The sequence below is a fragment of the Chroicocephalus ridibundus genome, chromosome 8 (assembly GCF_963924245.1).
Source record: "Chroicocephalus ridibundus chromosome 8, bChrRid1.1, whole genome shotgun sequence".
Taxonomy (NCBI): domain Eukaryota; kingdom Metazoa; phylum Chordata; class Aves; order Charadriiformes; family Laridae; genus Chroicocephalus; species Chroicocephalus ridibundus.
In genome coordinates this window covers 53,317,084-53,343,694 of record NC_086291.1, presented here as the reverse complement: position 1 = coordinate 53,343,694, position 26,611 = coordinate 53,317,084, and the positions used below count along the sequence as shown (strand labels likewise).

Sequence of the window (26,611 nt, the reverse complement as noted above, 5' to 3'; positions counted from 1 at the left end):
ACTGCTCGGCACGGGCTGGGCAACCGATCCTTGGGTGGTGAGTAATTGTATTGCATTACTTCTTTTGTATATTCTTTTACCATTATTATTATTAATTCTTCTGTTACTGTTCTATTAAACTGCCTTTATCTCAACCCACAAGGATTTTTTTTCCTTCTTCTCCCTTTTCTCTGTAGTCTACTGGGTGAACGAACAGCCGCGTGGTCCTAGTTGCCAGCTGGGGTTAAACCACGACGACAGCCTAGGACGCTGCCACCTTTTCTGATGACAAAATCTGAATTTTATTTTTAAAGTCTAACGGTTTGTTGCCGAACAACGAAGGGAATACGATTTTCACGTGAAAAAGTTGTTCAGTCAGCTCTATCATCAGGGGCACGCAATGGTTTTAACATCAGTCCACAGAGTTGTAGGGGACTGATAAGCTAATATTGACACCAAAGTGCTACACGATGACAGATTTACCAGCTTGTATCACTATCAGCAACGGCTAAAGTGCTCGCCGTCAGCAGAGCTGCTGACAAATGTAAAACTGCTCTTGGGACAAAAAGTTTGTTAAGTGCTTGAGTTATCCCGTAATAAGCTGATATTTGACAAGGGGCTAGTAAATACCACGCGATTTTTATCTCTTTCTCCCACCCCACAGATTAACTCGTCCTCCACATCAGTCACCTTGTAAAGCCTTGAAACCTTGAAGCGGGACACGCGTCGAACCCGTCACGAACTGCAGCAGCCTTGCCCTTCTTTCTTCATCAAATGTTTCCACCGCTTGCCAGAACCACTTCACAATATTGCTGTCTGCCATGCAGTGCTTTAGACGCGTGTTTGACTTCCAGTCGTTCAGGTCTATCTTATCCAGGCCTCCTATGATTAGCTGTTAAGGGATTAGAAAATGCTTTAACATTCAGAATAATTTCAAGTTTGCAGCTATAAAAACATAAATCCAACCATTTCACAAAGCCTAGCATTCTTTACGCGCTTGAACCACCTTTTTGGTGCACGGTAAACGCTCCAAACCAGTTTGGAACAGGCAGCGAATCTCTCCAGTTAAACTGCAGGGAAACTGGCCAAGGAGTACGCTTACCAGGGTCAGAATTTTCACAAGAAACGAGAGTCAGAAGCCCATTCAAGACCTGTTTTGTTAAATCTATCCTACCTGAGAAGTACAGTATGTCTTTATGAGGGCACAGCACAGTCTTGGAAGACGACATGACATCTACGGCGCTACGCAGCATCACTGTCCCGATGCAGGTTTGTCCTAGAGGGGCCAATACCAACTAGGACAGAATCCTGCTCGGTTTATGGTAACATCCCAGTCGGTTTGTTATTCCACAACAAACTACAGAAACTTTGCATCTGTTTTCTGATGCCGTTTGTGTGAGGCTCTGACACAGACCAGACATATTACTTCAATCTTTTTTCCAGATGACACCAGGTTGCAAAACACTGTAAAAGGAAGTCGCTGCTGGCCATGAATCTAACCACCTCCCCTGGCAACGACAAATAAATGGCACAGAGAAGACTTCATCCCTCAAAACAAAATGTGCGTCATATTCTAAATTTCCCATAATATTCCATACTGAGGATCACATGAGGAGCTACCATGTAGCAGCTGTCTTTTTGTGCCACCAAGACAGCAGCCGCTTACACTCATTTACATTATTAGGACAGTTGTGACTGTTGTGACGCAGAGAGTATTGGAATATTTAATGGATTTTTAATCTGCCTTTTCAGGCAGCTCGCAAATGGAATGCAGTAACTTCATGGGATTAATCAGTATGCACGAACGGCTACCACAAAGCCAGTGCTTCCAATACCACAAACGGTCGATATTCCACAGGTTGCCTTATTCTTTTAAAAAGGCGAAAACAGAGGAAAAATTGCTATAACAGGAATTATTTTAAGAGGTAGCATTCTGCACCTCAGGACTAAACGAGAAGACAACATTCATTTCTTTTCTATGTGCTCTACGCTCCTACAAACCATGCCCAATGTGCATATAGAAACAGCCAGGCGTGGAAATGGTTACTGAAGAAAAGTTCTGGGGTAGATAAACACGTCAGGTCTTGCCAACAGTTCCTCACACCTGCAGTGCCCCCTCCCTGCCCAGACCACCTGCTTTGAGCATTAGTCCTCCGTTAAACGACATGCTGTATTTGTCTTTCCCTGTTTAAGTAGCCCTCTCAATAACGTCAATCCAAAGAATGGCTAGAATAAACCAAAAAGGGTTTGGTTAAGCAAATACACAGCTTTCTGGTATGTAAATTGGAATAAGTTTTGTGGGAGTGTTTTTTGTTTGCCTGTTTTCTTGTGTGGTTTGTTTTTTGTTTTTTGTTTTTTTTTTTTTAAATCAGTTCTTGATTGTGGATCAAACAAATTATAAAACAATATTTCATGTGGATAAAAGATACCTCAAGTTCCTTCTGGTCAAAAGGCTTAAGGAGATGCTGAGGAATAAGTTCATTAAAACCTTTCTGCAGAGCCAGGAACTGTGCCTCTATTCCTCTCATAAACCGCCAGTTTACATACAACCTGGGGGGTGGAAAGAAAAAGTCAGGGATGATGAGCTAGACAGGACCGGGCTTTTTATAGCAGAGCTGGAAAACGCCGGTTGTACAGAGGAGCTTGTTTTAACACACACGTTTTGTATTATGAAAGAAGTGCTTATCGGTTTCTTTTTCCCTCAACAATTAACTATTGCACCATCAACAGAAAAACCGAAGTACAATTCACAGCTTCATCTTCCCAGGTCTTACAACGGCACATTGTGTGAAAACACTCAGGTCATTTACGACTCGGTATTTCCCCCCAAAATACTTATTTCATTAGTTTCACTATATTAAAAACATCCTCTGCTTAGTACTTTCTTTGCACTACGTTTACAGGACATATTTTTGCTCTGCAATACCTGACATATTCTTTCTTGTTCTCTTCTGTCACTGGAATATTCCTGCCATTTGGTTTGAGTTCGTGCTGTAAAATCCGCCCAAAAGCATTGTGTTCCACACAAAATGTATGGTCCAGAACTGGGGTGATATCGTTCTCTCTGGCAAGGGAAAGACAGAGGGTAAACCTCGTACTTTTGATATTTTGCTAACTCTCATTGGTGAGGCTGACAGTTTGTTATTTGAACACTAATTAGTCTTCAGGATAAACCTAGTAACTAGCCATCTGCACTTCACAGCACTAGAGGAATATCGCCACCATCACCAATTTCTATATAGCTTAGTGCATGTTGAAGAGCCTGATCAGATATGAGTCATCCATCTAATTCTAGTAATACTCAGGATAATTAATAAACCCCTATATAACACAAAACCACACACACACGTATATACACAGGAATAATCTGATCTGCTGTCATGTATCAGTGTGAAGCACGGAAGACATCATACGCAGTGACAACATCAGTAACTTTAAATACAAAATTCAAAACAGCATTTACGAAAAGAAATTGAGATAGTGGAAAGCAGTGCTGAAGAGCCCCAAAGCTACACTGAATGCTGGATTTTGTTCTGAACTGTAAGCATGCAGAAGGCCAAATTACTTCCATTTATTTCCGTTTCAATCAAAGTCGGTTTTCTTTTGAAGGAGGCTGTTCTCTGTCCTGAGTCTGGGTTTTGATACCGTGATATTCTACCCATCCAACGATTAGTGATTTAGTGTCTATTCTGCTGTAAGGAGAGCTGCCACAGAGTATGCAACGAGAACTTTTCCTCGAGTACCTTGAGCTTTTTGACATAGTAACAGTAGTTTCATAATTTTGTACAGATCTCCACCATTACAAGATTTTTGCAAAGATGTTCTGTAAAGTGTTATCTCACTATTGCCAACATACTCTACCCCATCTTCTCTACACGAGACAAGTGATAGATACAGTACTTACAAGATCCAGACTAAACTTTTGTGTAATTCTGGGTCAACAGATTCCAGATCGGAGAGCTGAATGGGCTTCCCCAGAAGCTGTTTGTAAAAGGGAACCGTGAAACCCCCGTTGATATAGTGTCCATGGAACACAGCCAAACCCATTATCCGACCAACAAAATGGAAATAAGACAAATGGTCCTGCAGGGAAAGGAGAGAAAATCAGGCCGTGGGAAGACACTGACATCTTGTGGTTATATCTGCGCCATCAGTTGTATGTTCAGCGCAAGTTATCTGCAACCCTCTGGGCAAGAGGAGCCACCATTTTTCCTCATAACAAAACCAACAACAGAAGCATTTAATGATTAAATGTCTCAAGTCTCTGTGAATTACTTGACTACTAAATTGCATGCAAGTCCTCTAGACTTCTCAAAGGGCAAAACTCGTGAAAAGAAAATCCCCAGAATTCAAAATATGACAATTCCAAACAAATTAGTTTATTCTTTGTTTAACCATCCAAATCCTTTTGCTCTTGAGGAACCAGGCCATGTGCTAAGTTTTTTTCACGTCTTTCATGTTGCTTATAAACTGACTTTTGAAAACTGAGTCCTGTGGCTGAGATTCTTCCAATCTATCTTCCCCATCTTACAGAGCAAATGTCAGGAAATGTCACGTCAGGAAAAATTCCTCTATCCTAATACAGAACTGCTGCTGCTTTCAGGTTCTGCATCAATACAAATCTGCCAGTGAGGAAAAAAAAGCGAGCAGAGTAGCTTATTGAGAAAGGGCAAGCAAGGCATAGACGCCCCTACAGTCATGGGGTGAACGCTGCTTAGGATTCAACGCTGCTTACGCAGCCGCCCGCATTCACAGTGAAGATGAATTTCACCTCTGTGTATCTTCTCAGAGTCACCACGCATCCCAGTCAGCACTGAGGAGTCTCAAAGAAATCACATACTTATCAAAGGATCCCTCCCCTCTCATGTTTTTTAATTTCAGAACAAACCCCCTCTGCTTCATACTGTATTCTTGTCAGAGTTAGGGTGATGATTGGACTAGATGACCTGAAAGGTCCCTTCCAACCTAGGCAATTCTATGATTCTAAGACTCATTAACACATTCTTATGCTGCTTTACCCTTCGGTTTACACTCTTGCCATGGAAGAACAGCTACAACAAAGAACTGCAGGGGACCTCTGTTAAAGGAGGTACGTCCCTCAGAAGTTAATACTTACAGGATTGATAGAAGAGTCTGGATTGATTTGCAGCATGTAAATATTATCTGTGGAGTACTGGAAGAGTCCATAATAGGGATTCAACATTTCATGGCACAATAAATACAACCATTCTCTGCCAAAAAGAAAGAAGAGAAAAAAAAAACACACTTCCACTTAAGTTTCAGACAACACAATTATTGTGAATCATCAGACTAGTCATCAGTTATGAAATGCTTGTTTCAAAATCAGATCACCTCATACTGCCCTCCATTTGCAGACCAAAAAGTTATGCTTAAAAACCGGTAAAGTGTCTTACTCCACTCATCGGCAGACTTCGTTTAGTTTAGAAGTACTGAAGGAACTAACATCAATCAGAGAGTGAAATTCAATATTCAATTCAAAGTCTATACACTCCTTGAAAGACCTCACAATTGGAGCTGACGACCTTTACTTAGCGAACTGGAACCTGTTGCTGGCATCAGCACTTTCTCCAGTAAGAGAACAGCCCACCCCTAAACAAGCCTTTTACGCTTACTGGGTAATGGTGATGAAAACAGGGCACCTATGGGGAAGAGGGGAAACAGGAACACCTCAATCTGGCATTAATTCCAGTAACGTTCCCAAATACAAGGCATACCAAGTCATTTAGTATGAGCCTTTGACACCAGGGGGGCTGTGGGACAACTGTTAAACCCCATGTGTCCACTTTCCAATCTACCATAATGTGAACCCTGAAGCTACGACCACTAGCTATAAACTCGATCACAAACAACTTAACAGATACCATTAAGAGATAATTTGAAAAGGAATGATAACAGCACGGGTCACGGGACAGTTTTACAGTTAAAAAGTATCAGACAAGCCCCCAAATCTCACCTTGCTACTCCTCCATAATCCAGGCCTTCCTCTCCTCGGAATTTCACCATAAGCCTCTTTTTCAAGTCCTTTGGCCTCATCTTCATTATCTGACGGTAGGATTCCTAATATGTGTAATTTTACAATCAGACTTTTTATTTCCTTCCTACAATTAAGTCTACGAAGATGCGTTACTGTAATAATAACTGATTGTTACTCAACTACAGCAAACATTATTCTGCTGAAGTGCTCATCTAAAGCAAATTCCAACGACAGCTCTGTTAATACTCGGTGGGTTTCACTACCTCTTTCACGAAGCAGAGTTGTTATAATCAAAGATCAGTTTTACTTAACTACTGAGCGATAAAAGCTGGTAATAGTAGTAAAAAGTCAATCAAATACCTCAAATATTTCCTCTCTGGATACCTCAATGCGACAGTGACCGGCCTGGGGTTGCTGAAGAGAGAGCTCATGTCTAAGAACTTTCAACTTTTGTACCAAGTCTCTTTCATATCTTTGTGCAGGCAACTCCTCCCCGTCTTCGAGTGACCCCTCATTTGGAGCTGGCAGGGGCTGCTGGCTGGGCTCTTTTAGCTGGCATTGATGGCTTTGAAAGAAAAGTAAAATATTTATCCTGGAACGTTAACAATAAGGAATATGTAAAACAATGATGGAAGAACTGATTAAGCTTCTCCAAGAGGAATCTGGAGTGATACGTTTATTCAGCTGGCTAACTTCTATAGCATCGTTACCCTACATTCAGGACCATAAGGAATACAGATATTTATAATAAGAGTTTCAGCAATTTTCAGCTCAGTTTTCACATGTCAATACATTGTGAAAGGCTGTGGAGCACGATCACTGAATGCTGACCGAGCCGTTAATAAAAAGTTTGTGTGGTATTTCTCCCATGTAGTGACAACTTTCAAGAGTATAACATGAAAAGACACCTCCAATGGAACAAAAACCAGCTTTATAAATTGAACTATCTAACAACTGCAATGAATTTTATTCCAGCTTCATGCAAAATAAAGCTGGGGATTCTTGACACGGTAAAAGTACCGCATCTATAGTTATTAAGAGAAAGATGTACTTGTCCCAAACAGTTGCAGCTTCATAGGATAGTTGGGTTGGAAGGGACCTTTAAAGGTTACCTAGCCCAACCCCCCTGCCCTAGGCAGGGACACCTCCCACTAGAGGTCTCTCCAAGCCCCGTCCAACCTGGCCTTGAACACCTCCAGGGATGGGGCAGCCACAGTTTCTCTGGGCAACCTGGGCCAGGGGCTCACCACCCTCACCGTGAAACATTTCTTCCTGATATCCAATCTAAACCTCCCCTCTTTCAGTTTAAAACCATCACCCCTCGTCCTATCACTCCCTTCCCTGATCCAGAGTCCCCCCCAGCTTTCCTGTAGCCCCTTTAGGGACTGGAAGGGGATATATGGTCTCCCTGGAGCCTTCTCTTCTCCAGGCTGAACACCCCACCTCTCTCAGCCTGTCCTCACAGCAGAGGTGCCCCAACCCTCTGAGCATCTTCGTGGCCTCCTCTGGACCTGCTCCAACAGGTCCACGTCCTTTGATGTTGGGGGCCCCAGAGCTGGACGCAGTACTCCAGGTGGGGTCTCACCAGAGCAGAGCAGAGGGGCAGAATCACCTCCCTCGACCTGCTGGCCACGCTGCTTTTGATGCAGCCCAGGATACAGTTAGCGTTCTGTATCGTGCATTCAATTATCCTTATCCTTTATTATCCAATTATCCTTTATTTGGGTGGTGGAGCAATGATTTCTTGATATAGAGATTCCAGAGCTGGCTTCAAGCACAGACAACTCGGATCCAGGAAAAAGTCTGATCTTGGCATGAGCTGCACTGCCAGGCTGCTTCCAGGGTCAGGGTCAGTTCTGTAACAGTTCAGCTGCCTTTGCACGATGCAGAGCTTGAGCTTATTAAATCCTGCTAAACCCGAGCTGGCTGTGCACAACTAGACTCCAGCTGGCTTCATATTCCTGTTGTCTGGAGCTCACGGGAGCACAAAGCCAGCGCGGGTCCAGCACAGAGCTAGAACTGCTGAAGCAGAGAGGCACGAGCTGAGTGCGGAGGAACCGCCTCGCAGACCCTCTACCCCACGCCCCAGCATTTCCAGAACTCCATATTCGCTCCAACATAGCCTGGTGCAATTTTCTCAAACCAGCTTAAAGAGATCAGCTTTGTGCCGAAATAAGCAAACTCTCCCTTAAACCGGAGGATTGCACAGCACAGTAAAAACATTTTTGAAGAGTATGTGCGAAAAGGTTAGATAAAACCAGCACTGAGAACCAATGCTCGGACCCTGCCTACAGCACCGGTTGCATCTCTTCCCCAAATCATTATCACGCAGCTTTTCAGCCCCCATGACTCCCAGACTGTAGTTAAAATTGGACAAAAATAAAAGGTTTAAGAACCCAAACTAGACATGAATCATTTATCCGGCGAGGTTCTTACTTCATGATGTGATGTAGTCGTGGATCTGTGAATTGTGTGGTTCTGTTGTTATGATCTACAAAATATATTCTTCCCGAAACTGTACTTCTAACTTCCCAACCTGGAGGCAAAGGTCCTAGTTCATCACAATTCACGCTGTTAAGGTCTCTAAGGAGAAAAGCAAACAAAATGTTAAAGCACTTCTGAAGTTAAGATGAAATCAGTTTACATTCAGGGGAGAGGGGGGACTGAATTTGGTGCTCAGTGATTCTAGACTATGGAAGTCTTAGGAAGGACAGAACAGCTATTTTAATGCTTTCTTTTTAGAACCCTCGATCTAAGCAGTGCAACTCCCTGCGTATGCACGGTATACAGAAAGGTAAATCAGCAAAACGTCTTCTGTCTTGGAAAGGCTTTGAAAACAACAAATTCATACAGCTTAAAAGTAACTTCAATATGCAGCATCATCATTTAGGTGATGACAGAGCTTCTGAGGGCTGCAAAAGGAGGAAGAGACGTTTTTTCGTAGCAAAAATTTCACACAGAAATTCCCATTAACACTAATGTGATCCGCGTGCAGAAAACCAAACGATTAAGCAAAGGCCTCTGCACCAACCACTGTCTCCAAATGCCCAGTAAGTTAAGAGGCTAAGGCAGCCGAATACTAAAATCACCTAAAAAAAACCCTCCACCTCTTTAGTTAGACAAGGTTACAATCCTAACTATTTGACCTATAAATCATTGAGAGTAAGGCTTTACCAACGCATTCACCCCTTTCATCCTAGATAAATCTGGGCATCATTTTAAGTGCTGCTAAAGGTAGTCTCTCACTTTCAGGCAGTGTTTGAATTCAATACGTGGGATGTATTTACACCTAGAAAATTGAAAACGCTTAAGGTCCCAGCCACCTCATAGAGAAAAACACTGAGAGCGGCACAAAAAGGAAGGAGGGAAACCTGAAGATTATTTTTAGACAGAAAAGCTACTGTTAAGTAAAATATTCTTTAGACAGCTGGCACGGATTCATCTGTTATCCAGGGCTGTATTTCCTTACCTAAATCTAACCATGCAGCATCAGTATAAACGAGTAAACCAAGAGCCTTTTTAGAAAGGTAGAAACGCTTTGTACACCAAAGGCTTCATTAATGTCCCAGTGAGTATAAGCCAGCAGGGGATAGATACCCGGGCAGACAGACAAGCCTTTGTTAGGCTCCTTAAAGAAGATTATGGCTGTAACCATTTGTTTCAATCAGCTGTGCATCTGAAAGTACTTCAGGGATCTGATTACATCAAGTTTTAACCTACATCTGTGCTAAATGCCAAGGTTAGGTTTTTGCGCTGCGACTTGGTAGTAAGAAAGCCACCTTTAACTAAAACGAGAGCGACCTGTGACTTACAAGACACTGTTGTCTCCACTTACATTGCTGGTCCTCAAAACCTGGCTCTAAGATTTGTCGAGAGAAGCAGCAATGCCTTTCGTTAGGCCAACCAGCATCACTTGAAGAAGAGACAAGGCTTTGGGCACACAAGCCTGACACGAGTGGCATGAAGAATGAGCACTGTCATTTCTTCTTCCAACGACACCAGCTAATCTAACATCAGCTATTTTCTCCCTCTCGACTTGATTTTTCATATCCTTCATATACCGTGGTTTTATCAACACTTTTGCCTACACTACTTTATATCATTTTTCTAATATCCTGTATCACATTCATGAATTATCCAGCCAGCGCAGCAGCTGAAGAGTTACAAACTTTGTGTTTCACTCTTGAATCTGGTGTGCAGGTGGTCCGGCCAAACAGCCCGGATTCAGAGCTCCTCAAGGAAAAGCGCCAGACCTTAGTCACAAAGACCGGGATTAACTGCAGGTTAAGGTTTAAAGCAGCTTTACTACATTAATCATGTGGAGGATTCCAATTTTCTAGCTGCAACTCATTGGTCTGAAGAATAAAAAAAACCCAACACCACTTCAAGTTTAAAGATGACAAGTAAGCTCTGCTTCAGTTATGCAGAAGCGAGCACTTTTTAGAGCAAAAGTTAAAAGAGTTCAATACCCAGGAAACAATGGCTTTAAGAAAGCAGACACTTACTGTTTTCATACCAAAAAAAAAAAAGATAAGGTAGGATTCATAAATCTGTGGCTTCACTAAAAAACAACAACAACGAAGTCAAACAAACAAAAAAATGTCACATTGACATTTTAGGAAGAAATTGTCAAATGGGAGTTCCTGAAAGACTACGTATGGTTTTTTCCCTTTTGTTTTACATGCTTCACAAGTAGATAATTCTTTCTTTCAAAAAAGAGCAATCCTTAACGTTTGGTGAAAAGGTAACGAGAAAGATCCAAAATTATTCCTCTGCTCGTAGCTCTCCCTTTAAATTTAGACAGGGCATTTCATAGACTTTTGCTCTTAGTGATTCAACTCCCTGCCACCCTCCCCCCCCCCCCAAAAAAAAATCCTACCCTGACTTCATAACTATAAACACGTACCTTGGTATCCTAGGGTCATGCCATGTGCTAACTCCAGTCTGTGTGTGCAAAAAATAAACCTGTCCCTGTACCGTTGTTCTTTGTTCTATGAAAAGGGAAGAAAGATTATTCTTAATTACAAATCTGAAAAAAAGCTGAATAAACTGTTTATTCAAAGCCATTAGCATATTATCTTTCTGTCAGAGGTAGGAGAAAGTACTTGAGCCATCCCACCTGATCTCCTGCAGCATCGACTGTTTTGTCTTTAAACACTGTCTTCACAAATTTACTCTGACTACACATTTTGGTGTTCTTTTCGGAATTCACAAATCCATGCACCAGTATGTTTTAGTTTGCATTTTTATTTTTAGACTTTGAGGCAACCCAAACCCCCAAACTGGCTTTCCTTACTCCTAGATTTGGTGTGCTCTTTTCCGAGATTTACATTCTCCTTAATCTTATCCTCCCTAATCTTCTGTACTACTGGCTGCTTTGTTGCTTTTATATTTTCCTGATCTTTTCTCAAATGTGGGCTCAAACCTACACAACATGCCAAGGGGGAAGGAAAAAATAGCATTACTGCTCTAGTTTAAAGAGCTCTTTACATTCGTTCTCCCTAGATACACAGCCAAGATTAGCAGTGAATTTTCTGTAACAGCATCATACCACAAACTCATGTTTAATTTACCGTCAACCTCTCAGTGTATCCTGGCGTAGCCAACTGCTAATTAGCCAATCTCAAACTCCCATCTGCACTGCTTAGCTCCTTTTCCAAAATGCAGACCATTAGATGCATGTGGATGCTGCATGTTCTAACAGGTAAACCACGTCTATATATTAAAACAGGAGCATTTTTCTCTGAAGTCTTTTGAAAAAAAAAAAAACCAAACAAAAACCACTTCAATTTTATGGAAAAGTTCAATTTTATGGAAAAATCTTACCGTAGCCTTCTGGTAGGTCAGGCGACTGGTGACCGTGCGGTCTGTTCTGAGGTGTCTGTACATGACCTCTGACTTCAGGAGTCCGAAGTCGCTGTGCCTGAAGCCTCTGATCCTGACTGGGGGACTCTACGAAGCGACAGTTGCCTCCGCCAGCAGCCCCCGTAGTGTCTGTGTACGGTGCCGGTTCTTCCATAAAACAGCTCAGCGGCCTTCCCGGTCCGGAGTCTTCATAAACCGTTCTGAAAACGGGGAAACTTCAAGAGTTTCCATCACAAGAGAAGTGAATGCAGAAATAACTGTTCTCTCTCTCTCTCCATTAAGTGCTGCAACTTTTAACCCAAGATACGCCACTTTCTTAATATTTTTATACCCCAAATTTCTCAGAGAAGTGCCAGAAGCACTGGTAATAGAAATTATCCTGTTTAGCTTATTTTCTTCAAGAAAGTATCCAGCTATAACCTTAGTTCCTGATACATATTCCCAGACAACATGTTAGTCACACTGATATTTAATATTTCTAGTGTTAATTGAATTCTTTTCACATATAAACCATTTTTCTAATTAAGTGTAAAGAAAACAATCCTTACCCTTCATTCTCCAAAAGCCCTCTACAGTCTACTACAGAACCTCCTGTACCTATTCTGTCCCGTGTCTGTAAACTGACTGAAATAAAAAAAAAAGAAACACAATTAATAATAAAAGAACAACTCTTCCCTTAAAAACAACACAAAGCCAAACAACCCACATTTATAAAGGGTAAAATATTAAGGAAAACTGCATCCTACCCACGAGAGCACACCACTTACCAAAACTCCTTCTGTAACCCTAAAGCGTTACTGATTTTCTAAAAATGGAGACGAGAAACCAGAGGCTTCAAACCACATCAAAACTTAAGCTGAGTCTGTTTCTGTAAATACCAAGCGTGTCGGGTTCTACATCTGTGTTTCATGAGGATCCAGCAAGGTAAGCTGGCAAGAAATGACTCACCACTAGATGTCATCATTACGGTGAGAATTTGGGGTTTGCCAAATATATTTATGTATCAATGAAAAGCTCGGGTTGGGTGGGGGGCAGCAAAACGTGGTAAAATGGGTTAAATTAGCCGTAAAACTAGCACTGCCTTGTTGAAATTTAGAAACGGATTACAGGAGTCGAAGGTATTAAAACAGCAATTTGCAAAATTTCTTTTAACTCCTCCGGATCCTCTTTACCAGCAATTTGCAAAATTTCTTTTAACTCCTCCGGATCCTCTTTACCACAGAAGATTTTCATTGCCTGTCCCCTTGCTCCAAATGCAATCAGTTTCACAACAACATTTACCCTTCCAGAGCTGCATTAGAAACCTTGCCAGATGCGTTCCCTCCGTTTAATATTGTTTCCCACTACCAACCGAGTGAAAACAAACTCCTACGTAGGAGTACAACAAAAAATTTCAGGTTATGCAATTTAATCCCATTAAAGTCAGAAGAAACAACACGGAAAAGGCACGGGAGCAATAATGACTGCAGGTTTGTTGTTTTTGGTTTTTTTTTTTTTTTTTTTTTTTTAATACATTTGTGCGTGTAGTGTATTTACCCAAGCAGATGAAAGTTTAGCCGGGAGTATTCTTACCCACTATTTGGCCTCGTACAGCATCGGTATCTGTGGGATTTAGTTTGCATAGATCCAAACGCTGGTCTGCAAACGAGAATGGGAAAGATCAACAAAACACCGGGGAGGGCTGGGTGGGAACAGCATTCACTACCCAGATCCAAGGCACGGAAGGTTATTGATTGCGCCAGGGAGGAATTGCTCTTACATCCAGTATCTTTTAGCCTGCTGATGGCATTGGAGAGGAGTCGGACGCACCCCAGGAAGCCAGCTCCCTGTTTCTTGTGGATTTTTTTATGGTTCCATACACTGATGGTTATGGAATCTGTCTTCCCAACATATCTAGGAAAATACATATCCGAAGAGTCATTTTAGAAAAAAGAACATCTTTTTACTCTACAGCATTTACGTGTTATTTGGTACAAATTCTGACACGTTTTAGTACATTGGTCACGCTGCTTTATTATAAATACAGAAGCGCTTAAGCTGAAATTATGTTATTAATGAATTACCACTCTATGATTTCACACTGCATGTTAAATTGATATCGCTGCAGCATGAATTTAACTACAGCCAGCCTCAGAAAAAGCTATGCAACAAGCTGATTAATGCACAAAACTATAAAATTTATGTTTCTAATAATTTGAAGGAAATAAAGCACTACAACAAGGACAATCTTTTGTAAAAGCCGGACTGTGCTGCTCCAGCAGAGCTTCCTCCAAGCAGCTGTGCCGTGTACCTGACACACAGGTATTTCCAAATTCAAACGACTAAGAGCAAAGTACCACTCCTTTATTAACAGGTCATTTCTTGTTGCAAAAAATCAGTTCTCCTCAGCAAATGGGACTCTTCTTGCTAATGCGAAACGGAGGTGCAGTGCCAACCCTTGCATTATTCCATTTACTAGATAAATCGCTGGAATATTTTTTACGTATGACCTTACAAACAACTCACAGATCGTAATGCTGGTTCCATTTGGGGTCCAATGTGTTCTTCACAGTGTCAGTTGAATGGCACTGACCTGATCCATCAACAACTATTTTTGCAAATGGGTCAGGAAGTCCTGCGGAAGGGAAAAGGTGCTATTAAAAAATAATACTCTTTGGTCTGTTTCTTCCAAGATAATGCTATCATGAGCTCCTGCATGTTCCCTCCTCCTCCCCCACGAAAGGGAATTTGCCATTATCCTAAAACTATTTTAATAAATCCAAAATAGAGAATTGAGTTCCTAATTAGATAATGCACTTCTGTCATACAGATTGATATCCGCCATAAATTGTGCAATTTAGAAAACAAAAGGTTAAACTAGCTTAATTTAACAGTGCATACCCAGGCATACTGATAAGTAGGCACTTTTATTCAGTCCTTAACATAATATGGAGCCTGCAGCATTGGGGTACTTCACTCATCCCTGGAATGCTTTACAGGTAGAGCTGTCTTTGAGATGGATGTTCTCGGTACCCCACACATGGAATTGGGAGCAACAACCTGCTTGGGGTCTCATCAGCCAGAATTTCAACTAGAATTTGAGTCCTCAGTCTTTCCAACCCTAGAGCCTACGCTATCTAAATCAAATTCAGGGCAACGTCTACTCGTGTAGAAACGCAATGTTGCTGCAAGAATGGAATCACAGGACAAATGACAAACACAGATGAGCCACGACAGTAATGCACAATCTAAAACTAAATCTGGTTAATCAAGAGCAGAAAGTTATACAATTAGGGCATACTTACTGAAGAAATCTTTCTTTGCAAGATTCTTGGCACATAATACTGCAAAACAAAATATCAGATAAAGAAAACTTAAAACCATAAAAAACCACATCAACTTTCCGGCAATCATACCAGCTACAATACTACCTGATCGTAATTCATAAAAAAAACCCAATTAATGCGAGCATTGTTTTCTTTATCTGTGACTGGAATATGTATTTAAATAAAGAAAAAACTTCCTTTGCTTTTGTTCCATTGTTACAATATACAGAAGATTTAATGAATGTCTCTTTCTGTTAAAACCTCCTAATTTTCTATCCCGCATGCTTACACAAATACTAAACCAGAATATTGTTGTGTTATTGCAGAACCCACCCATTTTAGAACAAGGACTAAACCAAGAACCGTTTGGGGACTGCTGAAGGAGACCTCGACGCTACTTCCCATCCAATGCGGCGCAACCTCCTGCTCTTTGCCCATACGAGGGACGTGATGGATCGCAAAGCAAAGCATGGCAGTGCTATAGGTGTGCTAGAGCAGCACAAGCAGTCTGCAAATGCAGAAAGGCTTTAGGTTTTGTGGTGAAGTATGACAGGACCTCACTCAGGAGGGGGGAAAAAAAAAATAGAATGAAAAAAAAATTGCATCAATATGTTTTCCTTTAAAAGGGCCACAAATGAGACGTCATTTCCCTCTCTCCAATTCTACAAAATAGCCCAGTAGTTTAAGCAAAAATTAAATCAGGAAACTCGCATCAATCTCCATTTCTACTAGGTCTATTACCAGCCACAAGCCTAATTTTGCTTCTCAATAAGAACCGCTCAGTACGATCTCAGCAATCCAAGTTGTTCAGTATCCATTAAACTCTTATAACAGGCCAGGAAAAATAACTACAGAGCCAAAGATGAAAATGTTAGAGCTCTAACTTATCTAAAACTAGGATCCAAGAGAGGAAGAGAACTATAGAAGACCCAACTATTTTGGAGGCAAGTCTCTTTTCCACCCAGTTCTGATCTTTCATGACGAGAATGAACGCTCAGAAGACACTCAAATGGCCATTTCCCCGGCAGGCACCCCTTCTCATCTCTGTCTCACCTTGCTCCCGACTTACCCTCAAGTCTCACCTTAACTCTGTATTGGGGAAAGTGAAGACGCGGTAGCAAAAATATGGGAACAAATATTTGCTTTATATATTTATTTATTTTTTTTTTACACCTCGCAACTCCAGGGCAATGTTCTCCACCTAATATAGCGAGCAGAGTAAAACCCGTCTCACCTCACATGCCAAGCAAACAGACCAAGGAAGTCCACTATTTAACCCAGATGTTCACGGAAAAAAATACACAAATCCTCCATCTTAGTAATAATTAAAGCAGCCGCACCAGGAAACTATTTTTAGAACGGATTAAAAATTACTTATTTCTTACATTGGCAAACTGCATAATCAGAGAAAGCTTCTCTTGTATTTTAACAACTGACTGAAAAAGTCTGCAGGACGAGGGCAATTCAATTTGAAACAAAACAGGATTACAGAACCGCCATCCGCTGTGCTATGGAAGCACGACAGAGCAACCTTTAATTTCCTCTTCCTGTTGCGAGTGCTTCAGAGCAAAAAAAATACCAGGAAAAACAGGGAACAAATACAGGTAAAATCAAAACGTGTATGTTGTAGCCCCAGCCAAAAGCAATTTTAAAGTTCCTGTAAGTGGTGGAGCTTTGCTTTTTTTTTTTTTTTAATGAAATAACTCATTTTTTCCCCCCATCCCAAATTTTAAGACTACATTATTGAGCCTGAAAAGTATGCCATCTGTAACTCTCTGCATATAGGCTGACTATTTAATTATTACCTTTATTCTGTGTTTCAGGTGTGCTCTCTGGAGCTAACTAGCAACGCAAGTTTCTAAAGCTATTTTTGAAGAATTCTATTTTTTCATTTAACTCTTTTCCCTCTGCCATGGGTCTTCAGTCTGGAGTAGATGAGCACGGCTGCCAATTTTCCAGTTGCAGCCTGCAAACCCCTCAATTTTCGGTCGCAAAAACCATTACTCTTTCTTGTAAGAAAAATATTGGCACAGCGGCTAATAGCCGAAATAAACCTTTATGGAGCAATCTCCAGAATCGGGCTGCCCGAGATGGACCATTGGCTCTGTTCCACTATTTGCATATTAAGCCCACTCAAGCAAAAAAAAAAATCTTTTGGAAGTGCTCTATCACTTAAAAGCCATAGATTTCTAAATTCCAGTAAAGAAATGGGTGACAAAGGTCAGCAAGGGGAGGCTTGGACATGAAACCCTGCCGGCGGAGCCGCCAGCCTCTCCCTGCCCTGCAAAGCTGGGGATGTGCCAGGTTTGCTTCTGAAATGCCTTGTCTCCCGCAGGACTTCGGCAAACCTGATAGCAGGATCCGACTGCTCCTGCTTCCAGCCCCAAAACCTGTGAACTCGGGTAGATTTAGCTGCAAAGGCTTAAAAAGTTATTAATTTTATCCCCGCATCAGAGGCCGTGTAGGAGAACGGGACGGACACTTATCCGCGAACCAGGCAACCGAGATGCGCTTTGCACGAGCTCTGCACAATCCTCCTCTTTGCCCGTTTCCCTTCTTTCGAAAGAGCTTTTCCTTTTCGTTTTTCTTTCTTTTAAGCAAGAAAGTTTAGGGCTTGTCAGCAGGAGCAATCTCCCCGCATTTGTTGCAATGTTACAAAAGGCACTAATTCTCCCGACTTGGGCATTTACATTCTGCCTTCTCAAAGTCAACCGACTTGTTTCGGCTTGACATAGTATTTGTTTATACTCCGCTCTGGATTGCTGTGCAGCACTGAGGAACCATTTTTTTTTTTTTTTTTTAAATACAAGAGATCCCAAACAACACTGAAACAATGTCTTTACATCTAGATTGTAATATTTATAAAGGGATGGGAATGTTTTTCTAAGTACCTGACATTATTGAGGTAATTTCAAAGGCCAAATTAGCCAGCTGGGTAAAGCGCTAGCGTGAAAGCATATTTGGCAGGAGGCGGAGAAAGGACGAGCCTTATACAAAGTCAGTATTCACCCTGGGGATGGCTTCGATGCAGATGTAACTTGAGCGAGTGGAGTGGTTCCTCTGCCAGCCCCCGGTTGTCCACCCTGTTTCCAAAGCAGAAATGAATCATCTGCTGTGGTTCAGGAGGTGCCGCAGGAGCAAACTACAGACGGGTGTAGTAAGGAAAGCACGGAGCTGCCCCAATGGCTGAACAACCCAGCCGAGAATTGCATCAGAAAACTGCTGCTTCGCCACCCAGGCACCCATCTCTGCAGCAGGACCGGCACGGTCCCGAAGCAGGCAGAGAAAGACTGGATTCCTCCTCCTCCTCCTGCGCGAGGAACCATTTCACGCATCCCCAGGGAAACAAAACCAGCCGACAAAAATCAAAGCCTTCATCTGCACGTTCCTCCTCGCTCGAAGGCTGGTGGCCGGTCTGCAGGTGAGCCCTGGCACGGCCGGCCCCGCACGGGCGCCGCGTTCGTTCACACACAACACGCCCCGTCCCACCGCACCGGGCTGAGATGCTACGCTGATTCTCAGCTGCGCAGCACCGAGATGCTACAGCTGTTTTCAGCGTAAAAACTAGTTAGTTGTGTTTTGGGACCTAGGGGAAAAAAAAAAGAAAAAAGGAAAAAAAAAAAAAGAAAAAGAAAAAGAAAGAGGTAAGCAGTGAAAATATTCCATGGGTCCCAGCCCGTACCCATGCAAAATAGCAGGCAAATTTGCAGCTGGGACTGCATTCATTTACACTTTGTGAGTTACAGGTAAGAGCCTCCTTGCTCAAAATAAGGACTTTTACATGTGGATAGGATCTGAGCTAACGAAGGCCTTCAATTTAGTACCCAAGTTAATTTTGAAGACCAGACAAACAAGGAGTACGTCCACATCTTCCTTAGGAAAGCGGGGGGAAGGTCGTAATGAACGATGCTGGCAAACACGGCTTTCAGCCATCTCTGGCCTTCCCTTTGATATTCCAGGTTAATCATTTCTGCTTGTACAAACAGGCAGCCAGATTCCGGGATACATTCGTTTTCCTTTCTGACAGAAGATAAACACAGGCCAGCAGGCTGATGACGTAGAAAGGGCTTTACTTAATATTTACTTCTGTGTAGACCATCTTTAATCAGAGATATGTAGCATAATCATTAAAAGCATCACAGGTTGGCTGGTTTGTTTTAAGATATAAGCAAGAAGGAAAGAAGAATAATGAGGCTTCGGAGGAGAGAGCAATAAAGATCTTGACATTAAATGAAACTTAAGTTACTGCACACCACAGAAAAATAAAACTGGCCGCAAAGCAGGTCAAATTTGATGTACCCAAGTAATGGAAACATTTCTGCTAATGGTTCAAAGTCTGCCCAACTTTGGACTTGTGAAGCTGGAAACCCGTGCTGGAGGTAGGGCTGCTCCAGCTCTGCTGTACGACAGCAGGACGGAATCCTCACGCACGCCGGTTACAGGCTGGTTTCCACAGCAAAATTCTGCCATTCTGAAAAAACAGTTCTCAGAAGGCCGCACAGCAAAAATAATGTGCTCGAAGTGTAAAAAAAGCCTCCAAAAAAAAAAAAAAAAAAGGCAAAAAGCACACATCAGCTATTTACCACATGCTGCTTTAACGCCCCAAAGCGCTGTGGCCCACAATTAAAATCTTTGCTGAATCTGTTATGTGAAATCACATCTCGTCCAAACGGTTCAGTGTATTTTGTGGAAAATACTCTGAATACCACAAGCCACCCCTTCCAAAGCGCCTTTACGAACGACTCTGCTTACCGTTCCTTTTCTCTGCACAGAACTTTAAATGAGACTTCACTGCAGATAAATGTCTGGTTTTATTTTCTACTACTAGGCAACCCATGAAGGTTTTAAGTGTTCTGTTATTTTTAAAGGGTGACAATCATTAATGCTTGGTAGGGTACAAGAGAAAGCGTTTAATGGGAAAGGAAAGATGGCTAAAGGCACCAAGTGTGTAAAAATGCAGTTTCTTTACAGCTGGCCACATCACTGAACTGAAATATACCACTTTATTCACAAATTGGAGTTTAAATTGTCACCGCAAAGGCCAAGGTTTCTATTCTAGTCCTTATTTTGTTTGCTTTAGGAATACTTTTGGTCTTTCTCTCCGTCTGCTTGAGACTGAAATGCATAAATCCACGGACTGCTTTAACTTCTCAGTAACCGAATCTGAATCGCTGCAGCGCCCAGCATGCAGGAAAAGATAAACAAAACCGAAGTCTTCCGTTACAGTTACTAAATAAACCAATTAGCTGTATGGAACTAATTTTATACAGACGTGTACATCGAGTGGCCTTCACTAACGATCTTAGCATCGTGGTGCCAACGAGATTTGCAAGCTGACACGTAAACCAATGAAAAAACCCCCGAGACCCCTCAGACTGCAGGACCAGGATACATCATGCCCTGACTCTGGAAGACTATGCCTGAACTCATGCTAAAACAGACCTTGACTACTAGATTAAAGCAATGCTTCATTAAAAAACCCCCTCAGTCCTCAAAGAGTTGCTCGATTTGATACACGAAGCCTTTTTGTGGCCCTTTTGTGTAGGCTGCAGTAAAAATCAAAGCCTCTTTTCAAGGCATGCTTTCCTCGTGGGTTGAACTTGGCTTCGCGCAGCCAGTTGCAAACACTAGACAACTTTGAAGAGATCTTCAAAAAACCACACACCCAGAAAAAGCCATTTTTATTAGTCCATTAACATGTCATTAAAGTATCTACTTAGCCAGGAACCAAAATTCCGTCCTACCTAAGCAGAAACCCGTCACGAACGAGAGTCAGTCCTCGTACTGCAAACAATACCAAGTTGACAAAACACGAGTTTCATCTCCCGGATTCCTAAGAATTACTCAAACTGAAAAATCCTCCTGGGCACTGACCAACAGCAAGTCTTCACCAACAAGGGCCAATTTAGACCTCAATAACATAAATCATAAAAAAAACCAGCATAAGACTATCGGAAAAACAGGACTCATTAAATTCCCAGTTAACTGAGATTGCGTGCAACACAAGACTAGTAAAGCAAGTTTAAGAATGAACTGATTGAGATGTAAATCTTGGAGAAACTTGGGAGTTATGGAATTGTTGAAGAACTTTGCAGGGATAAAAAAAAAAGGGGGGGGGGGAGATCAATAGGAAACTGAATGAATGCTGATGTACAGAACCAGAGAACGGCACACAAATCAGAGAAGAGGAAATAAGCATATCCAATTATCCCTCGGAGTAACTTTTCTTTCTCTTCTTCTCCTTCTGCTCACCCATAACAAATGCCTGACATAAAGGCTACCTCCCAGATTAAATCTTTCATTAAATCCCAGCTATTACATCCGTTTTCTTATGACTTTGCTATGCCTTCCTCTAATCCAGGCCAAGAACCTTCTCATACTCTCTGCAGTCTCCTATTTCCTAGACACACATAACACCCCCGAGCACCCCCGACTGCTTGACTCTGGCAGAGATGCCCTCGGCCCAGCCTCAGCTCTGGAAGCAGAAGCTGCCCATGGAATTTATTTGCCCCGTTTACCATGAGGCAAATTCCATCTACATGAAGTTCCTATTTCTCACTCAAATTGTACTTCCAGGGGTTGGTTTTTTGGGCAAACCTTTCATAAACTGCTGCTTCACCACCTTCGGCTAACCGTTCTTCTTGGCCCTACAGCGACTGCTCAGCTGTAAGAAATACGTCAGAGACACCAGGGCAAAGGCGAGACCGTAACTGGCGAAGCCTCCTCTGTCACCAAGAAGATGCCCTTGAAGCACCGTCTTCCCTCACCTCCTCGTACCTTTTCTTTGCAGACTGTCTCCCAGCACATTCAAAGCATAACCACTTTCTTAGAAAACTGGAATTCAAGAGGTAAGTCAGTTGTTACTATCTCCAGTTTACAGCCATTCTCAAAAAACACCCTATCAATTACACAGGTTTACCAGAGAAAACATTAACAGAACATAAAGTCATTTATATCCACTGTATGGCTTTTAAAAGTCAGTCCTCCACCCCCACCAACACATTTGTCAGAATCACAACCGAGTGGAATAATCATTTTGTAGAGAGAGATTTCCCAAATTCCATCGAGCTTTTCCTTTGTTAAGGTGTCCACAAACGGTCTCCCAACTCTCTGAAAACAAAGTGTATGCTCAGGCTTCAGCTATAGTGTCAGCTTCTGTATACACTAGTAGGAAATAGAAATATCTGGAAAGAATTCAAAATTGCTGGTAAAACCACACAGAATAATATCCTGTTCTCCGGGCAAATACAATCTCGTAGCTGACTGCTAAACATTCTCAATGAGAAGATTTCTCCTGGAAATACAAAATGGCATTTTATATTTACTCCACGCTCCATTGCGCAGGTTGTAGTTACGGGGATCAACACAATTCTGGATTTCATCCCTCACACCTTTTGTATCTCCAACCACACACGCTTGCATTGAATAATTCATATTTTCAAGGCAAGATAGGCTCATCTGCACATACTTGTGCTCACATTTTGAACGAGACACCAACGCGCGCCGTGCGACATCATCGCCATAATGAAGTTAAAAACCCACCACGAAACCATGTGGCTCGATTTTCTTGAGTTACATTAAAACTAAGGAATAAATCCATGCTGAAGTCTTAATACTTAGCTTTCATAGTTACCCAAGCACTGAGAAAGCATCTGGAAAAAAATTCCTAAAGCATGAAAAACATGTTCCTCCACCCACATGCACTCATAACTCAGATTCCAAACTGAATTTTACTAAGATTGCCAAAAATATTTTGCACTTTTAACACTTGGGAGTTTTCAAAGCACCTTTTTCAAATCTCTACAAACGTCAATTCCGAACAGGCCCATGTGCTCAACCCACCATTGCTCCCAACAGGTCCCTGGCAGAGCTGGGGATCAGGCTCAAACCCAGCCCTTCTCCTGTACTCCCAGGAAAGAAAAGGTCCTGTCTAGAAACACTGGCCAAATCTTCAGACGTATAGATTTCTTTCTCTGGAAAATGCTAGACGAACAACAGTGGATTACTAACGAAATACAGAACACCTCCCCTGAACGCTCTAGCTATTACTTAGGCAGAAATTACATATTAAATAGCTGACACTCCTCTAACGGAGAAGGAGAGCCCCTGCGCAGCACAGTCTACTGCCCCGTCAGCATTTCATTTAGGTGTGTTTAATTTAACATGCCTCTGATCTCCACTTTCATAAGTTAAATGTATAAAGTGTTAAACACCTTATTTTCATTACCAAACAGAAGCTTGTAAGGACTCTCCCGTGCAGCTGATCATTTGCTTACTAATTCAGTACATAAAAGGCTTTTCCAATAAATATTATGTTCACTATAAAACACAGAAATTTAGATTTCCCTTCTTCCCAGATACACTCTACGGGGCTACCCATACTACTACTACAACTGTATGTTTTATAACCAGTTTGTGCGACTCGAGTTACCAGTACATTTCTGTATTAACAGCAGCTTTTTTCTCCCCTTACGAAAGACCATCCAATTAATGGACTTAAAGCTTTTACAAGACATTCATTTCCTAAGTCCGTGAGGAAAACCTGCACAACTGCTCTCTGCTGCTTTATAAAGGAGGAAAAAGTACAGAACAAGAAATCAAAACCAAAAGCAACACATTTGCGGATGCTTACCGTACACCTAGAATTAGTGGAAAGCCCAAGCAATCATACCATAAATAATTAAAACAAATCCAGCCTTGGGGTCCTGTCCGTGGAGCAAAACATTTTTGAAACGACAGCAACAGAACACAGGACTTTGTACTTTCGAACACAGTATTATCTCCAGCTTTCTTCATATACGTATTGTCTTGCCTCAAAATATCTGCCTGTTTTGCAGAAAGCAGAAAAAAAGACTGTCGTTCCACTGCAAAACACGTGAAAGCTGTGAAAGCAGAGACCTCGGTACTGAAAACCTTGCCAAAGTTTGACTAGATAGAGCCAAGCAACGTTTCAATAGAAACACTGAATTTCTGTCAAACAGTAAAAAGTCTAAAACTTCCAAGCTAATATTAAGCGTATTTTTTCAGTTTAAAACCTAAAACATATGTTTTGTATCTCCAAAGAGTGGCTGGTATTTACAGCCCTTCACATACAGGTAGTGTCAGTATTTCAACAGAACAATCTGAATGTTAAACACTGTTGTAAAGGAGGAAAACCAAATGCAATTTAACACATTCTCAATCTCAATTTAAGAACTGAGATTTGTTTTTCCAGACAGAACCAGTATTTAGCTTCTTTGATATCTTACTGCAATTAAATAACGTACAAAAATCAGCTTTATAAGAACAAAATTTTCCATTGGGGATATTTTAATAAACAGTGCAGAATTAATGTCTGGTTTTCATCAAGCCCTAAGTAGATTGCTTAAAACCAAGAACATTGTTATTTAAAAAATGAATGGCGTTAAGTTATGTGTAAGTTGTAAACTATGTAAACTATTAGTTCGTCCCATGAGGGCTTAAATGTATCAGTAGAAGAGTTTCAGTTAAACAATTCACATGGAACGTTGCCTTAAAACTAAATATACAGGTTTGGCTCCGGTCAGAGTAGGACTCCTCAACTCGGTGGTAAACTAAAGCTGCGAACCAAGAACAAGAAGGTGGCAAGAGAATTGCTTAGGTGACTAGGACGCTGCTGATGTTGAAATGAACTGCCAGGAAAAATGGGAAAAAAAAATATTTAAAACCGTTGAAAATAAGAAACAACAAACTTTGCCGGAGTAATTTTTAGAAGTTGCCGTTAAACGTATAACACACTGACGACCACCACGGTCACAATATTCAAGAACCCACATTTTTTCATTCATTCAGAAACATTCAAGTGAAGAATCTCCAATACAGAAATTCCACAGAAAAAGAAATTTAGCCTATAGAATATTAGATATATAAAAGGAACAAACCTCAGGAAAAACAGTGCACCGGGTGTGAGCTGGTTTAGTGTAACTCAGGCGCATTTTGCGTTTCTTTAATTATCGGACAATCTCGTAACAAGCAGTTGCTAGACATCTACTGCAAAGACTAACACTTACCAAGCACCTCTTCTAGCATTACCAACAACTTCAGTAACCACTACCAGTGCAAATTCCAGCAGGTACTGGATCACTTTTCAAGAGCCACAGTCAACACCCCAAATTTTTTTCACAAGTAAATGAAAAGCATTCTTTCTTTCAAGCAAGGCATCAGTACCCTATCATTGCTTTAAACCCACATATCTCAGGTTAACTAAGGACTTATAAACTTCCCCTAATTTATTGCGCATCTAGTTGTTTTTCCGGGCTCGTATTTTAACTGAGGTATGCCGAGTGCTTTTTGGCATGTCTGGGTAGAAACATAAAAAGCCTCAAGTTTTGTCATATAAAGCTTTTCAAAGCCACGGGCCTCACTCCCAAAGAAACTTTTTCATGCTCTTACAGCTTTTGCTGTCCTTATTCGCAAATCTGTTGCTCGTTTTGTGGTAAGCATGATAACAAACAGATGAGATGGCGTAGTACTTGCTGAACAGACCGAGAGCAAGCTCAGATTTAAAAACCAGGGCGGTGAAAGTCAATATTCAGTGAAGAGTTAACAGCGTACAAAAGCCTAGAGCAATGAGTTCATTTTGTTCCTGGCTACTTAGCGAATGGACAGGCAAAAATTGAACCAGCTGGAATTCATTCAGAAGTGCTTCTTTCTTCCCATAGCTCCCCGGGCTGTCGTTATCAACCTGAGGATAATGAACATACGGATCATCAAGATGGAGCTGGTGCTGGAAAGAAGCGGCATAGCCTAATAGCTTATAATAAACGAAGGGTTGATCCTAACTTGGATGTCAGTACTGAGGTTGCCTTTAGTGTCTTCTGGGGAAAAGTGTAGGATTTGCCCAAGTTAGATGGAATTAAAACATTCTAGTGGCTTCTCTTCTTGATGATTACCTTGTTACCAGCTCTTGTACGTGTAATGTTTAGTGAACGGTTTTAACCTCCATTCTTTTGCTGGGTTTTAGCTGCTGTCAATACAGAACAGACAGTACAGATTACTGAAATGGGAAGACTGCATTTGATTTAAAAACACTCAGTCAAGTAAAGCTATTACTGTAAAAAAAAAAAAAAAAAAGGAAAAAAGAGAATTGTTCAAAATACCACCTGGATACCTTGCTGTAGCAAATCTGTACTAAAAAGGAGGTGAGTGGTTTTATTCGTCACACACAACTGACACCGTATGTCGAGAAAGGAGCGGGGTTTCACATAAAGCACAATCCAGTATTTTCTCTAAGTTGGTTCAGCCGGGCTGAGCAGCGCTTGGGTGTTGGTACAGGCACAGACATCCCACGATTGGCCCTGGCAGCCACCACCGCCGGACCGGTGTTCTGCAGGAACACTAACCCCGAGCCAGTTACAGCAACTCTGCTTACCGACATTGGGCAAAACACAGCCACACACCCATTTCTGTCTTCATTACCACTTCATATTCGAATTACATCCATCAGGTT

The 26,611-nt window shown here is 41.6% G+C and overlaps 1 protein-coding gene across 5 annotated transcripts in view; it reads right to left on the bottom strand.

The window, feature by feature from the left end:
• Positions 1-26,611, bottom strand: part of SMURF1 (SMAD specific E3 ubiquitin protein ligase 1) — a 45,993-nt gene that overhangs the window by 3,193 nt on the left and 16,189 nt on the right. For 2 of the 5 annotated variants that reach the window (XM_063343460.1, XM_063343461.1), the window contains exons 2-16: positions 15,124-15,162; positions 14,345-14,453; positions 13,599-13,732; positions 13,412-13,477; positions 12,388-12,463; positions 11,801-12,054; positions 10,881-10,965; positions 8,411-8,557; positions 6,335-6,539; positions 5,954-6,057; positions 5,096-5,210; positions 3,884-4,062; positions 2,906-3,043; positions 2,409-2,529; positions 670-871 (exon numbers count right to left, since the gene is read on the bottom strand). In XM_063343460.1, the coding sequence (XP_063199530.1) occupies positions 670-871; positions 2,409-2,529; positions 2,906-3,043; positions 3,884-4,062; positions 5,096-5,210; positions 5,954-6,057; positions 6,335-6,539; positions 8,411-8,557; positions 10,881-10,965; positions 11,801-12,054; positions 12,388-12,463; positions 13,412-13,477; positions 13,599-13,732; positions 14,345-14,453; positions 15,124-15,162 (1,974 nt within the window). Of the gene's footprint in view, positions 1-669; positions 872-2,408; positions 2,530-2,905; positions 3,044-3,883; positions 4,063-5,095; positions 5,211-5,953; positions 6,058-6,334; positions 6,540-8,410; positions 8,558-10,880; positions 10,966-11,800; positions 12,055-12,387; positions 12,464-13,411; positions 13,478-13,598; positions 13,733-14,344; positions 14,454-15,123; positions 15,233-26,611 lie in introns of those variants that run through there. The other 3 variants (XM_063343462.1, XM_063343463.1, XM_063343459.1) reach the window with 2 other exon arrangements.